The 13,320-nt window shown below is 56.7% G+C and overlaps 1 protein-coding gene across 6 annotated transcripts; it reads right to left on the reverse strand.

Annotated features, from left to right (window-relative positions):
- Positions 1–319: 319 nt before the first annotated feature.
- Positions 320–13,311, reverse strand: USP5 (ubiquitin specific peptidase 5). 6 transcript variants are annotated; one of them, XM_060167018.1, is made up of 20 exons: positions 13,148–13,311; positions 10,048–10,173; positions 9,735–9,801; positions 9,404–9,537; positions 9,102–9,247; positions 8,673–8,857; positions 8,106–8,200; positions 7,377–7,570; positions 6,581–6,652; positions 6,125–6,212; positions 5,871–5,996; positions 5,243–5,396; positions 4,727–4,901; positions 4,020–4,108; positions 3,079–3,201; positions 2,364–2,507; positions 2,133–2,278; positions 1,760–1,913; positions 1,552–1,636; positions 320–945 (listed from the first exon to the last, which is right to left on the reverse strand). In XM_060167018.1, the coding sequence occupies exons 1-20, from the start codon at positions 13,256–13,258 to the stop codon at positions 852–854; spliced, it is 2,508 nt and encodes an 835-aa protein (XP_060023001.1). In that variant the 5' UTR covers positions 13,259–13,311; the 3' UTR covers positions 320–851. The 6 variants fall into 6 exon arrangements, with proteins under 6 accessions (XP_060023001.1, XP_060022997.1, XP_060022998.1 ...); XM_060167014.1 differs by having other exon boundaries at positions 3,010–3,201; XM_060167015.1 differs by having other exon boundaries at positions 9,678–9,801.
- Between the last annotated feature and the right edge of the window lie 9 nt (positions 13,312–13,320).

Consider the following 13,320-nt stretch of genomic DNA (forward strand, 5'->3'; position numbering starts at 1 on the left):
ACATTTGGGAGGTACCCATTTGGGCCCCCTCTCCTGTGATGGCTGGAAGGAAGGACTCTTCACCCCATCCGTGCTCTGTGTCGCCCCACTCCACTTTTCTTCATCTGACAGCTCGCACCCCTCAGCTTTCCTCTACTCCCCCAGTGCTCACCTCACTCACCCCCCAATCTCCCAAGAGCGCTAGAATGGTAAAAAGCACAGAACTGCCTACGAGGGGGCATGAGGGTCAAAGGGCTGGGGCCGGGAGTTTTCAGAAACTGGCCCTCCTGCTAACCCCAGGGGGTTAACAGTTTCCCCCAAGTTATCAAACAGGACACGATTGAACCATTGTACTTTTATTCACATCCTGTATTTTGGCATTTTCCAGAGAAGGACAGGGGAGAGACAGGGTGGGGAAAAGACTGAGGCAGGAGGGTGAGGGGGGTCCCCATTTCCCTTATGTCCCTCCTTGCCCGACCACACGGGGAGCAAACACGAAGTGGGGAGGGGAGGCACAGAAGCCCCCTCCTGTGGAAGAGGCTGCACAAAGCTACACCCACACCACACACACAAACAAGCCCGCTCCACGCCACGCCGGCAGGATCACAGAGAAGCAGAGCACTATGGGGTCAAGGGCAGGAAAGCTACAGTCTCCTCACAGACAGGCAGCCGGCCCTTCCTGTCCCCTTCCTGCTCTGTCCCCAAAGTCTCCCGAGCGCCCCCCGCTTTGCTTGGCCATTCTCCCATGGCCACTAGCTTCTTCCCTGCTGCCGGGGACGAAAAGAAAAAGGGTAACAGAGCAGGGGGGCGCCCAACCCTCATGCTGGGTGGTCTGTCCCCCGCCCTCAGTGGTAAGGGCTCAGGGCAGGCTCTTAGCTGGCCACTCTCTGGTAGAAGTAGATGTAGCCCAGGTCCTTGGGCGGCTTCTCAGAGGCACACACTTTCTGGTCATTGTAGATCACCCATCTGGGGAAGGGGGTGGGGGGAAAGGATGAACAACCCGGGCATTCGCAACTCAGTCTCTCTGACGTGGCCCCTGGAGTTGACCCTGGTGACTCTGGGGCAAAGGCTCGGTCCCCAAACCCACAGTCCAGCTGCCACCTGTCTCAAGGGAACGTCCTAATCTCACAGGGTCATTCCTACTCTACTCGGTGTCTTCAGACCCTGTGGTATCTTTACAGCCACCTGCACCCATTCCTTTTAGGTTGGCATCAGCAAGCTTTGTCTGTCAAGGGCCAGACAGGAAATGTTTCAGGTTTTGCAGGCCATCCGGTCTGACACAACTACTCAGCCTGCCTGTTGCAGCGTGAAAAGAGCCACAGGCAATACATAAACGAGTAAGTGTGGCCATGCTTGTAAAAACGTTATTTATAAAAGCAAGTGGCGGGATTCAGCCCTTGGGCCCTAGGTTTGCCCATCTCTGCCGTCAGGCTTTCTGCCAATTTCTGGTGAATTTGCGCCACCACCAGGCAATGCCTTATTGTCCCTCACAAATATTCTAGGACTTCCAGGATGCCCCTCCCCACCCCCAGAAACACTGTCCCATTCAAAAGGCACGTGCTGTCCCCTCACCTGCCTTCCTTCTTGACGTGGCATACGTAGTGACCACACATGGTTGAGGTGCCCATGTGACTAATGAAGGCGAAGAGCTGATACTCTAGGGAGGGAGGGGCAAGGGAGGAGACAGTGAGGGCGGATGCACCCAGCAGCTCACACCCAGGACGGGATTTCAGGGAGTGTGGATCAGCCCCCGCCCGTCCTGGTTCCCTGGGACACTCACTTCCAGGACCGTCCCGGACCTTAGGTCCCACCGGTATGGACTCGGAGATGGAGTCAGCAGCTGAGCGGCCCTCGGAGATGTCCATGGCAGCTTCCGCGTCCAGGTCGTCTATGTGACTGAAGATCCAGTCCACAGCCCGTTCTAAACTATTATTCTGGGAGAGGAGGGAAGCGTTACTTTTTATTTTTTAGCAAAGTCAGGGTCAAGAAAGCCCCCAGTGAAGGCCTCTGCTCCCTTATCACAGCCGCTAAAGGGCAGAGCCCCAGACCGGCCGTACCACACAGGTCATCCTCGGTCTTGCTCACGAGGGATGGAACCTCGCTCCCACCCGCTTCTTCCCACAGGTCCCGCCCTCATCTGGGGACGCCCATACCGTGGCCCGCAGGGCTTTCAGGGCCTGGTCCCGGGAGAAGCCCATGGAGACGATGGTGGTCACACAGTCCTCTGGCGGGGGGTCAGCTGCTGCGCTTGTGGAGCCGGGCCCACTGGAGCCAGGCAGGATGAGGGGGTTTGCAAAATCTGCGGATGTGAAGGGGTTGAAGTGTTTGCGGGAGGGTGCTGGCCCTGCCTGCTCACCACCCCCCAGCTCCCCAGCTCTGCTTACCCGGGTCATCCATGTGCGACATGACCCAGTTCATGGCGGCCTCGGCCCCGCTGTTGCCCGTGTAGTAGACTGCTTTGCGGCAGGCGTCCATCGGGAAGCCCATCTCCACCAGCTGGATGATGACCGATTCATCCAACATGGGCGCTGTTGGCGGAGAAGCGCAGGCACAGGGGCCTGACTCCTTGGGCCACTCCCTGCCCCTCCTCGCTCCCACAGTCCACCCCCAGCCCTCTTCCAGCCACCCGTTCCATGTGTTTTTCCTCCATGGCCTGGCACCTTATTCCAGAACTAAAATGACAAAACGACATCACGTGTGGCCAGCAGTATCCTCAAGGTACAGAACTGAGGCTAGAGGTCCCCCAGGGAGCCCCTTCCTTGCCCATTCTCTCAGAACAGGCCGTTTCTGGAGTATGATAACCTGCCCCCGCCCCCTACCCAACTCGAGGTGAACGAGGGCAGAGGCCATTAGCCAGCCACACAGAGGATGTGGCTGGGGGTGCTCTATTGGTCCTCACGTCCATCAAGAGGGCAGAGGAAATTTGAAAGGGAGGACAGGAGAAACACAATGGACAGGGACAAGGGGAGGCAGGCAGAGAAGACCCCCATCAGCAAGGGAAAGAGACAGGCAGGAAGAAGAGTCACTAACATGTCGGAGAGGAGAAGTGAGGGGAGCAGAAGGAGTCTTCGTCTTCGTTGCCATAGAAACCAAGGCTACCTTTGGGCTCATCCGGAGTGACCAGGGGTGGGGCAATGTCGGGCAGCTCCTCCTCTCCAGGCTGCAGCCCTGTGCCCCTCAGCTGGGAGATGTCTAGCTCCTCTGGCATCTCGATGGATACATCTGCAAGTGGAACAGCAGGACAGAGGTCACCTCAGCAGCTCCCCGAGGCCCTCTGGGTATAAGCACTCCAGGAATCTCAAGCCCCTGCCCCCATCCTGCTCTGTAGTAAGATGCTACTCAGAGCAGGACCCATTGCAGGGTTCTCAGTGTAATAAAAAGCATCAGGGGCTGGGGTTCAGGAGACCAGGATTCCAGTCCTGGATCTACCACCAATGAGCCACGAGCCAGGAAGGCGCCTCCGAACGCGCCGCAGAATGATTCTATACTTCCGTGGGGCTCGACTTATCTAGGAAATGAAATTAATTCTGCAGTTGGCAAAGTCATCAGGGGCCTGTAAGGCCCGTGAAAAACTGTTTCAAGATTATCAAAATGAAAGCATCTTACCAATTATATAAAACCATGAAGACAACTTTCGGTTTTAGGTCATAACTATAAAATCGAAGAAGTGTTCAACAACAAGATCCTACTGTACAGCACAGCAAACTGTATTCAATATCTTATGATAAACCATAATGGAAAAGAATATGAAAAAAAAAGAATGTGTATATATAACTGAATCACCTTGCTGTACAGCAGTAATTAACACAACGTTGTAAATCAACTACACTTCAATTAAAAAATGTAGTGAAAAAAGTAAAAAATCAAAGAAGTCTTAATATTTTTAGTCAGCGCTTTTCAAACTAGACACATTTTGAAACATCTAAGGTAATGTTTCCCCTTTCGGAGGGAAGCTGGAGAAGCATTAGTTTACGTGTTAAGGCCCCTTCTTTTTCTAGCGCTTTCTGCTTAGCCTCCCTCGCTCGTCCCAGCCACCATACCCAGTTTCTTGGGCACCCAGTCTAAGCCGAAGGTGAACTTCTTGATCTGGATGACCAGGTAGTCAGGGAATGAGGCAAATCGCGTGGTCCTAGGGAAGAGAGAATGTCCTGGTACCCAGAGAACCTCTCCTGAAAGCCCCACCCCGGGTTCAGCCTGTCATGGATAGAAGCCCTAACAGCCCAGAAGACACTCCATATTCTTTTCTTGCCCTGGTCAGGCATGAAGAGCATCTGTAGACACGGAGAAGCAGAAGCCAGGGAAGTGAGGGGGCGTGGGGGGGGGGCGGGGGGCGTCTCACGGGCATGGATTTCATGGCTGAAATCCCGGCAACCAGAGACTCTTTCACATCTCAAGTTCATGCCCAATGATGGGTTAGCAAAGAGTAAGATCATATACTGGAAGTTTCAATTCTGTCCACGACTGTCACTGAGTGCCTGTGCTTTGCCGGCATCGGGGAAGTGAGCGGAGAGAGGCTGCCCTGGAAACTGATTCCATCCCAAGAGAGACGAGGGACTGGTAGGGGCAGGTCAAGGTAGTGTGTCGCAATTATCCGAGTCCCCTCCTGCTGGGGCCTCCTGGACCGGGGCACCAGCCTCAACTGACACAAGTCTGAGATTATGACCACAAAGGGACTCGAGAATGCAAAAAAAAGGCTGACGGCATCTTTGGGTTTACGCTGACACGGGCCCAGACCCACAGGACTTACTTTACGGCTACTGATTTGGCCTGCAGGGCCGTGCTCCAGAAGTCATCTACCTGCTCGGGGGCCCCATAGGCCTCCAGGCAGGAACTGAAGGGCACCTGGGCCCGAACAAGTTCTGGCAGTGGCAGCTTCTCCTCTTCGGCTTGCCGCTTCTTCTCCTCATACTCCAGGAGCTCCTCTGGTGACAGAATCAGTGGGTGGGTCCTTCAGAGGGGGCTGCCTCTTTCCCCCCTGAGCCTCTCCCTACTGGCGCTGCGTCCACGACAACCTCAGCTCCTCCACCTCTCCAAACCTACTGGACACACGTCCGTCCGTGATCTTGCCTCTTTCTCAACACAGCTCTGCTGACCAGCTGCAGGCAAGGTTAATCCCACCTGCCCCCAACAGCCCCGCCTCGGCCCTCTGGCTGCGGAGCAGGGCGGACCACGGGCTCTGCTTCTGCAAGGCACCCAAGCACTGCTCCCAGGCCTCAGCCTCCGCCTCCGCCTCCAGGCCCCGCTGGGAGAGCAGAGTGCCCACCTTTGTTCAGGGCCGCGTCCATGGGCACAGGCAGCTGCATGATGTAGTCCACTCGCTGGGTGTACTTCACCTTCTCCGTTGCCAGGCACTTGATCTTTTCTTCCACCAGGAAGCGGAACACTTCATTAGGATTTTCAGAGCTCCGGCAATTCCTCTATGGGGAAGAGGCAGGGTGGGGAGGTCTGGGCAGCCAGGCACTGGGATGGGAGCCTAAAAGAGTCACTGGTGGGTCAGGGAAAGAGGGGAGTGGAAGAGAGACAACCACGAAGAGGGGCAGGGATGCCAGAGCAGAGCAGAAGCCTTCCCTAATCAACCCCGCCAGTTCTGGCCCATCCGGGCACGGTGGGACTGCGTGGCGAAGTGTCTGTACTTTCTAAGTGCTAAGCAACCGCCTGTCGTTTTCTTTGGGTGCATCCTTCATTAGGCTGCAAGCCCAGCGACTGTGAGGGTCGCTCCTTTGCTGCGCTCCTCAGGTGCAGCCACTCCTCGCAGGGAAAGCTCAGGGCGCGTAGGCTGTGGGGTCCCGGGGCTGGGAGTGGGTTAGAGCTGACAGGAAACAATGGGCAGCAAGGAGAAGGGAGGGACCTGAATCGCAGGCAGACAGCAGGTGTGTGAAGAGCGCCCTCACCTCCACCATGTTGATAAGGTGAAGGAAGAATTCTTGGGCATCCTGCTGCCGGTTGGTGGAGAACTCAGGGTGACCCTTGCCAATGAGGGCCTTGAACATCCGAGGGGCGATGCCATCTTGGATGTCCTAGGCAGAGCCAGGGCGGCGATTCAGCTGGGGCCCGAGAGGCCACCAAGTGGCCTTCTTTAGACACCTCCCGGATCTCAGTTTGCCCACAATTCCAGAGCCTGAAAGGGATGGAGGCCCAGACTCACCTTCTGTTCCGGCACCTGCTCCCCGTCGCCCGACTCCGATGCTGGCTTGGAATACTCTCCCGAGAGAAGGCCATGGCCCAGCTTGGCCCTGCGTTGACATCCAAGAGAACCACTCAGCTTCCATCTGACACCCATCTACACCTCATCCTCCCCAACTCAACCCCTGCTCAAAGCCCCCTTAGACAACTCCCTTAAATGTGAAAAACCTTAGATTCCATGGGAACCCAACTCAAGGCAGACAGCGTGCCCAGCAGGCAGTCATCTGAGAGCCTCTAGCCGGCCGGGGGCTGAACAGCCTCTAGCCGGCCGGGGGCTGAACTGCCTCTAGCCGGCCAGGGGCTGAACAGCCTCTAGCTGGCCGGGGGCTGAACTGCCTCTAGCTGGCCAGGGGCTGAACTGCTGTCCACTCCAGGGGGTCATGGAGGAGCGAGAAGGCGCACAGGACTGGCTACATACACCTGGGTGCTGAAGTCCTGGGTCGGGTCCGTCGGGGCGTTCTGGAAGATCTTCTCCAGCTTATCCACATATCTGAGAGCAAAGGGAAGGGTCATTGGAGGGGCTTTGGTCCAGCCCCAGAGGAAAAGGGAAGGGAGTAATTATCTACCAGCTCAGGGAACAGGTTCCCTCCAGAGCGGGGAGGCACGCAGTTGACCCTTGGGGTCCACTTCTTTCCAGCAACCTGCCCTCCCTCCCATTTCCAACTTGGTCGGCATGCAGGGCACTCCAGCCCCGTCCCTGACAGAGAGTCGGGGGAAGGGAGAAGACAGCCCAGGAGAAGGATAAATACGGTTCATATTCTTTGAACAGAACGTGTCAATGTGTTCTAAGTTTTCACGTGTGTACCAGGCCTTCCCAATTAGACACCCACTTATGCTGAGAACCTGCCTTTCTTCTATCGTCAAGTCCCTAGCCCTCCCCTATCCCCAAATGCTCCATGTACCTGTTAGGTGCTCACCTGATGTCACTGGCCTAAAATAAAGACCACCTGCTCGCCCTTGAGTCAGTCAGGAGGCCTCGGGGGGCCCTGGGGTTGGGCGTCTGGCCCCACCAGTGGGTTTGTGTGTGGCCGGGTTGACAGTGATGCAGCCCTAGAACCTGCTCCCCTCGCAGTGTACCAGGAGCTAAGACTGAGCTAGAACAGAGGTCCTGAGGGCAGCCAAAGGAGGGTGCCTGGAGGCTGGCTGCCAGGGGAGGAGCGGGTGTCATGGGCGCAGAGCCCGGGGGCCGGCCTGGGGGAGAGGGCAGCACTCACTTCCTCTGGAAGTCGGGGATGCTGAAGAGCACCTGGACCACCGAGTTGAGGTAGCAGCTGTTGCCCAAGTTGCGGATGCCTGTGTAGCCGGGCCCGAACAGGGGCTTGAGCGGCACCCCTGACTCCTGGATCAGCTCCCACTCGCCGATGCGCTGGTTCATGTCTATCTCCAACTCCGTCATCGTCTTGTCCGTCTGCACAGGAAGGGGCACCTCAGACAGGCTAAGGAACGCAGCCCTGCGTCTTTTCCGTTCTCTCACTTGGTCTAGGACGAGAGCCAGCTGGAGCCTGGAATGTGCTGAATTACGGGCTCTGACACGGGAGGCCCATTGGGTATCCTCCAGTGCAAGTTCCGGAAGGCCACAGGCAACTGTCCCAGGGGCCCGTTAAGCAGCAGGCCTCAGCCCAAATGAGGGGATGAAACGAACTCAACTCCCCCGCGCTAACGCGTTCATCCATGCTGAAGCCACCCCTTCTCACCCTCAGATCACCCAAGCATCACTTCCTCAGGGCCATCTCCTCCATCCCCTGGACTAGGCGGCCCCCTGGAAACTCCTGCAGTTACTCCCGTATCTGCGTGAGCCTCTGATCAATGCCTGCCTCTTATCTGGAATAGAAGCCTATGAGAGTGAGGACCACCCCATCTCATTTGTAGTGACCAGCACATAGTAGGGGCTCAGGAGTAGTCAGTGAATGATGAGACGATTCTAGAAGCTGAAGGGGTCTCACCTTCTGCATCTTCAGCATGTCGATACCAAAGTGGGACAGGTGTTCGGCCAGGTTGGGGTCCAGGACCATGTCATCCTCGTCATATGAGTACACATCTAGCACAGGAAGCAGCAGCAGCGTCAGAGGGGGCGGCTCAGGCCCAGCCTGACCACCAACCCCACCCCCTGCCCTGAGAGGCCTCGGTGGGACAGAAGGACGAGCCGTGAGGGTAACGCTCTTGGCACCCTCGAGCATCAGTGAGGCCATAAGCCCTTCTGGGACTGGCTGTCCGGGAAGATGGGGTGAAACAGGACAAGGGTTGGAATTCCTTGTGCCTCCACCCTACAGGTAAGGTTCTAGAGTGAGATGGGTTTGAAAGAATACTCACTAAGAGACAACGATGGTGACCCCTAGGAAGGGGACTGAGATTTGGGGGTTAACTGAAAATTCAGTTTTACTGCAATATTTTCATCGTTTATCAAGAGAACAAACTGGCGTCTTGTTCGTGTCACGTGAGATGAGTTAGGGGTTAAGACTCAGCGATTTCCGCGTGGAGGTGGTCGGCGGGGGGGCGGGGGGGGGTAGTACCAGCTCCGTCAGGTGTGATGGTGCCCAGCTTGACGGCTAGCGGGTAGCCCGTCTCCCTGTAGTGCTCCACGGCGTGGTTGTTGCCCCCGCTGCCGTCGAAGTAGCGCCGGCCACAGAGGATGGAGCCATCGGTCAGGTTGAGCCACAGGTTCTCCCTCATGTCGCACTTGGAGCACTTCCAGCCACTAACCCCGGGAGAAGAAAATTAGCCGAAATATGGGTCAGGGGGTTATGGGAGAGGTGGGTCCCCCACTGGTCCAAGACCTCTCTCTTCTCCTCTCCTCTGGAGATGCCCTCACTTAGCTCAGCTCCCCCAGGTCTCCCTCCTCAGCCTGCTCCCAACCCTCTCTCCCACCAGACCCCCAGGAGGGTGGCCTCTTGGCCCCAGCTCTGGGGGCTGCACCCCGAGGTGGAGGGGCCAGGCCTCACCAGGGAGGGATTCGAGCAGGGCTGTCCAGCTGCTTGACGTTGAAGGCATGCTTAGACACCTGCCGTACTTCCCCATCCCAGGCCTGCACCTCCTGCTTGCGGGAGGCTGAGTCGGCCGACAGTAGGGCCTCCACCGCACTGGTCACCTGGGGGAAGCAGAGGGTGAGAGACAGGACCCAGCCCATAGCCCCACGTGCCCCTCTAGCCCCGTGGTCTTCAGCTTTCTCGGGCCTTGCCCACGACATCACTGCTCTGGCCCCACCTGCCCTAGAATCTTCGGTAGGGCAGGAAGGTATTCATACCCGATCTCTGACAATGTCAGGCAGTCCCCCCAACCCATCCCGGGCTATCTCCAGGTAATCCGGCAAAATGACGATTTTTACATCCTCATCGTATTCATACTTCTCCTCGTTGAGCTCAAACCCGCCTTCGACACCTGGTAAGACAGGGAAGAAGAAGGGGGGTAGGACCACCACCACAGGTCAACACCCCTCCTCTGAGACAGCACTTCACCTTGTCCCCTCCAGGGTTTCAGGGCCACAGATCAGGCCCATCCTTCGGGGGCTTTCCTAGTACCTCTGAGAGCAGGAATGGCCAGCTCAGGGAGGAGAACAGGACGGCCGTGATGCTCACCGATAGCCAGACGGGTGGGCTTCTTGCGGGGAGGGTCTCCAGTGCCTGCAGTTGTGTCTTCCTCTTTCTGCAACGAGGCAGGAAGGGCAGCGTCAGCCATGAGCAACAAGGAAGGTACAAATGAGGATGGACGGGATGGAGTGGGCTAATCTCAGAAGACAAAGGAGCTAAAAAACACACGTGCTGGGTTTAAATGACACCAACAGAAATAGGTGAGGGGGAAACTGAGGCCTGCGGGAGGTCAGGATGGAACAGACAGATTCAATACGGGGGCCCAGTGGGATGTGCCCGAACGTCCTCAGGCCTCGCCTACCGGGCGCCGGGTCCGCCGGAGGTGCAGGTAGACTCGCTGGCCGGTCTTGTTGAAATGTCTCTCCACATACTGTTTCCCAAAACCCAGGAATGTGTTCATGCAGATGTAGAGGCCACCCTCAGACTCCTGCAGGACAAGAGGCAGGGGAGGGAACACAGGCAGGATGAAGCCTGGCCAGGGGAGACCAAGACCTGGAGTCAGAAGCTGCTGGTTTCCGGAAGCAAGATCTGTCCTCGAACACCGTGTGGCTTGTGGCGAGTCACTTAGCCTTCTAGGACCTGGCACCTGGCTAAGGGTCTCCCCATCCTCCTGTGACTTTGATAACAACCCACAAGGACACCGGGGCTGAGCAACACCTATCAGTCCCCATTCCTCTTCCTTCTTGCTTCTTCTCGGGAGCCCTCTGGTATACTGCAGAGAACTCCCTTTACCTCTTTCCTGGAGCCCAGAGATCCGGAGAGTGAACGGGGATCAACTACCATAGACTTGGAAAGACCTCCATGCCAGACACTGAACCTAATCTAGGGACACCATGACTAACCCCACCCGACCTCCAAGATTCAGCAAACCTTCCGGACCGGAGGAGCACAGATGCCAGCACCTGAACAAGACACCTAAGCCCGAGCTCGCCAGCAAGGCCAGACCTTTCCCTTCCCTCACTCTACTAGGCAGTCGATCCCTGGGCCACACTGGTCTCCTCCTTCCTTGCCTGCTGAGGTCTGGCTCCAGGAGAACAATGCCTCGCTTGGGGCTCACAGCTGAACTGGGACCCAGTCTGGCAAGGACATGAAGTCCAGCATTCTCCGGTCACCGCCCTGATGCTTCGCCCCTCCCGCCCCCGAACAATAACCAAATCCCCACTGAAGTCCCATCAACCTCCAACCTCAAAGCCATCTTCTTTCTAGAACCATCTATCAACACCTTCTGAGACAAGAACACATATGACCCAGGAAGAAAACAGGGAAAGACAAGTGTCCACTGCAAATCACAGCTGAGGAGGGAAGACGGGCTTTCCCCAAACTGAGCAAGTCCACCCGTGCCCTTGTGAAGAGAGTGATGGAGAAGGAGGAAATTGGACAAGAGTCTTCCCTCAGATCCAAGCAACAACAGGCATCTTCTTCCTGGAATTAAAGCCTCAGTGGCCTTGAAAAATTCTCTGCTGTGAGTTAAAAATAGGGCACCGGGGGCTTCCCTGGTGGCGCAGTGGTTGAGTGTCCGCCTGCCGATGCAGGGGATGCGGGTTTGTGCCCCGGTCCGGGAAGATCCCACATGCCGCGGAGCGGTTGGGCCCGTGAGCCATGGCCGCTGAGCCTGCACGTCCGGAGCCTGTGCTCCGCAACGGGAGAGGCCACAACAGTGAGAGGCCTGCGTACCGCAAAAAAAAAAAAAAAAAAAAAAGATAGGGCACCGCACCGCAGTTCTCAGTCCCATAGATTGCTCTGTACCACGCCCTAGAACAGTGTGGGTTATAACGTTCATGAACAAATACAGCATTTCTCATCACGGAGGTCATATAAGCTTTTTCTACCATGAACCCAATTTGAAGATAATCAAATATGCCAGAAGTTGGTTAGCAAAGCCAACCAATGGAGATCTCCTGACTTGGGGTGAGAGGAGGAAAGTGTCATGAGATTACAAAAGCCCCTTTTGGACTGTTCAAACCATTACTAAGGAGAGGGACAGGAGTGTAGAGAAGGAGCCACTGTAGGTAATTGAAAGAAGGGAGACTTCTACCATCTGTTGATAATTGAGGAAAAAACCTTTCCCTCCTGAGAAAGACAGTGCTTCACCAATGCATGCACTTGATAAGACTGGGAGGCCTGTGGGAGCTCTGCAGTGATTAAACTCCTATGTTGCAAAGAGAAGACGCTGACTCCACCAAAGACTGGGAACCCTGGAGCTCTGCTCTGAGCAGCCGTCCTCTTTTAGCTCTGCCAAAGCCAGACTTCAGAGAAGCAGCACATTGTCTGGGGCCCAGATCAAAGCCTAGCAAACCAAGCAATCTACAAATCACAGTGATGATCCTGAACTGGGCCTCAGATCACGCTGCTATCCCCAGCACTGGCGATGCATTAATGAAGCCTTTCCACTCTGACTTGCAGTTTTCCCGGCCATGAGCTGGTCTGGCTGAACACCCTGGGCAGGGCCCAGCAGTGGCTTGAGGGAGGGGTGGTGAGGGGGGCGGATCCCAGCCAGGCTGCTGCCCTCTCAGTTCAGGCTCTGGCCTAGCTGGAGGCTTGTGTCTGTCTCAGGGTGTCACAGGAAGGCAGAACTGCAGGAAGGGAGGGAGGTACCGGGTGGAGCCTGCAAAACGTGAAGCACGGTGTGGGCGGCGGCTTTGCCTAACTAGTCAAGAGTGGGAGCGGGATGGGAAAGGGGCCTTAGTACCCAACACGAAAGAAACCACCTCTCTGGGAATACTTTCAAAAGGGTTCCCTCTGCTCTCTGTGATGGGCGGGAGAAAGAGAGAGGGCTGCGGCCATAATTCACCTCAAAGGAGAAACGACTAGGGCTTTCCTCTCCTCTTTCCTCCTCTCCCTACCACCAATGACCCACCTCCCCGGCCCCTGTCCATATTAACTATGGGTGGAGGCTCTCTAACTCTGCCTTTTTCAGAACCGGGTTTCTTCAAGGCCATTTCCAGACTACTAGTCGCCTGGGAACTGCAGTCCCCACCCTCCTACCCCAACCCGGGCCCAGAACTGTGTGTGGGGGTTGCACCATCCCTCCCACAAGAGACTACAAAACCCGGAGAGCCATGCGCGATAGGCAAGGCCAACTCCCAGGCTTTCGCAGGGGTCCACATGGGAGATGTAGTCTGCGCCTCTGGCTTAGAACGGTAACGAAGGGAGTGAGCGACTACAATCCCCACAGTGCTCCACGAGACCGGGTGCGGGTGAGGCGGGCGCGGTGGCTTCCGGGGGCGGTAGTCACACGACAGCTCCCGCGAATTCGAAGCAACGGCAGGGGTAGCGTGGGAGACTACAAGTCCCATGGTGCACCGCAGGGAGGCGGTGGCCCAAGACTTGCAGGCCCCGGCGGAATGACCAGGGCGATAGAAGGAAGTCGTGCTCGCTGCGGCCGTGGGGAATGGGCTTACCGGTGTGTCGAAGGAGAAGGCGCACTCGTCTTTGTGGACCCGGTCTCCAGCCTTGGGGACCCGGATAGTCGGTAACACTGACAGCAGCGCCTCCTCACTCAGCTCCGCCATGACACCGGCAGCAGCTCCTCGACACACAGCGGCTCCCACCGCTTCTAGTCCCCCACCCCCTA

Source organism: Lagenorhynchus albirostris, chromosome 11 (assembly GCF_949774975.1).
Source record: "Lagenorhynchus albirostris chromosome 11, mLagAlb1.1, whole genome shotgun sequence".
In the NCBI taxonomy this organism is placed as follows: Eukaryota; Metazoa; Chordata; class Mammalia; order Artiodactyla; family Delphinidae; genus Lagenorhynchus; species Lagenorhynchus albirostris.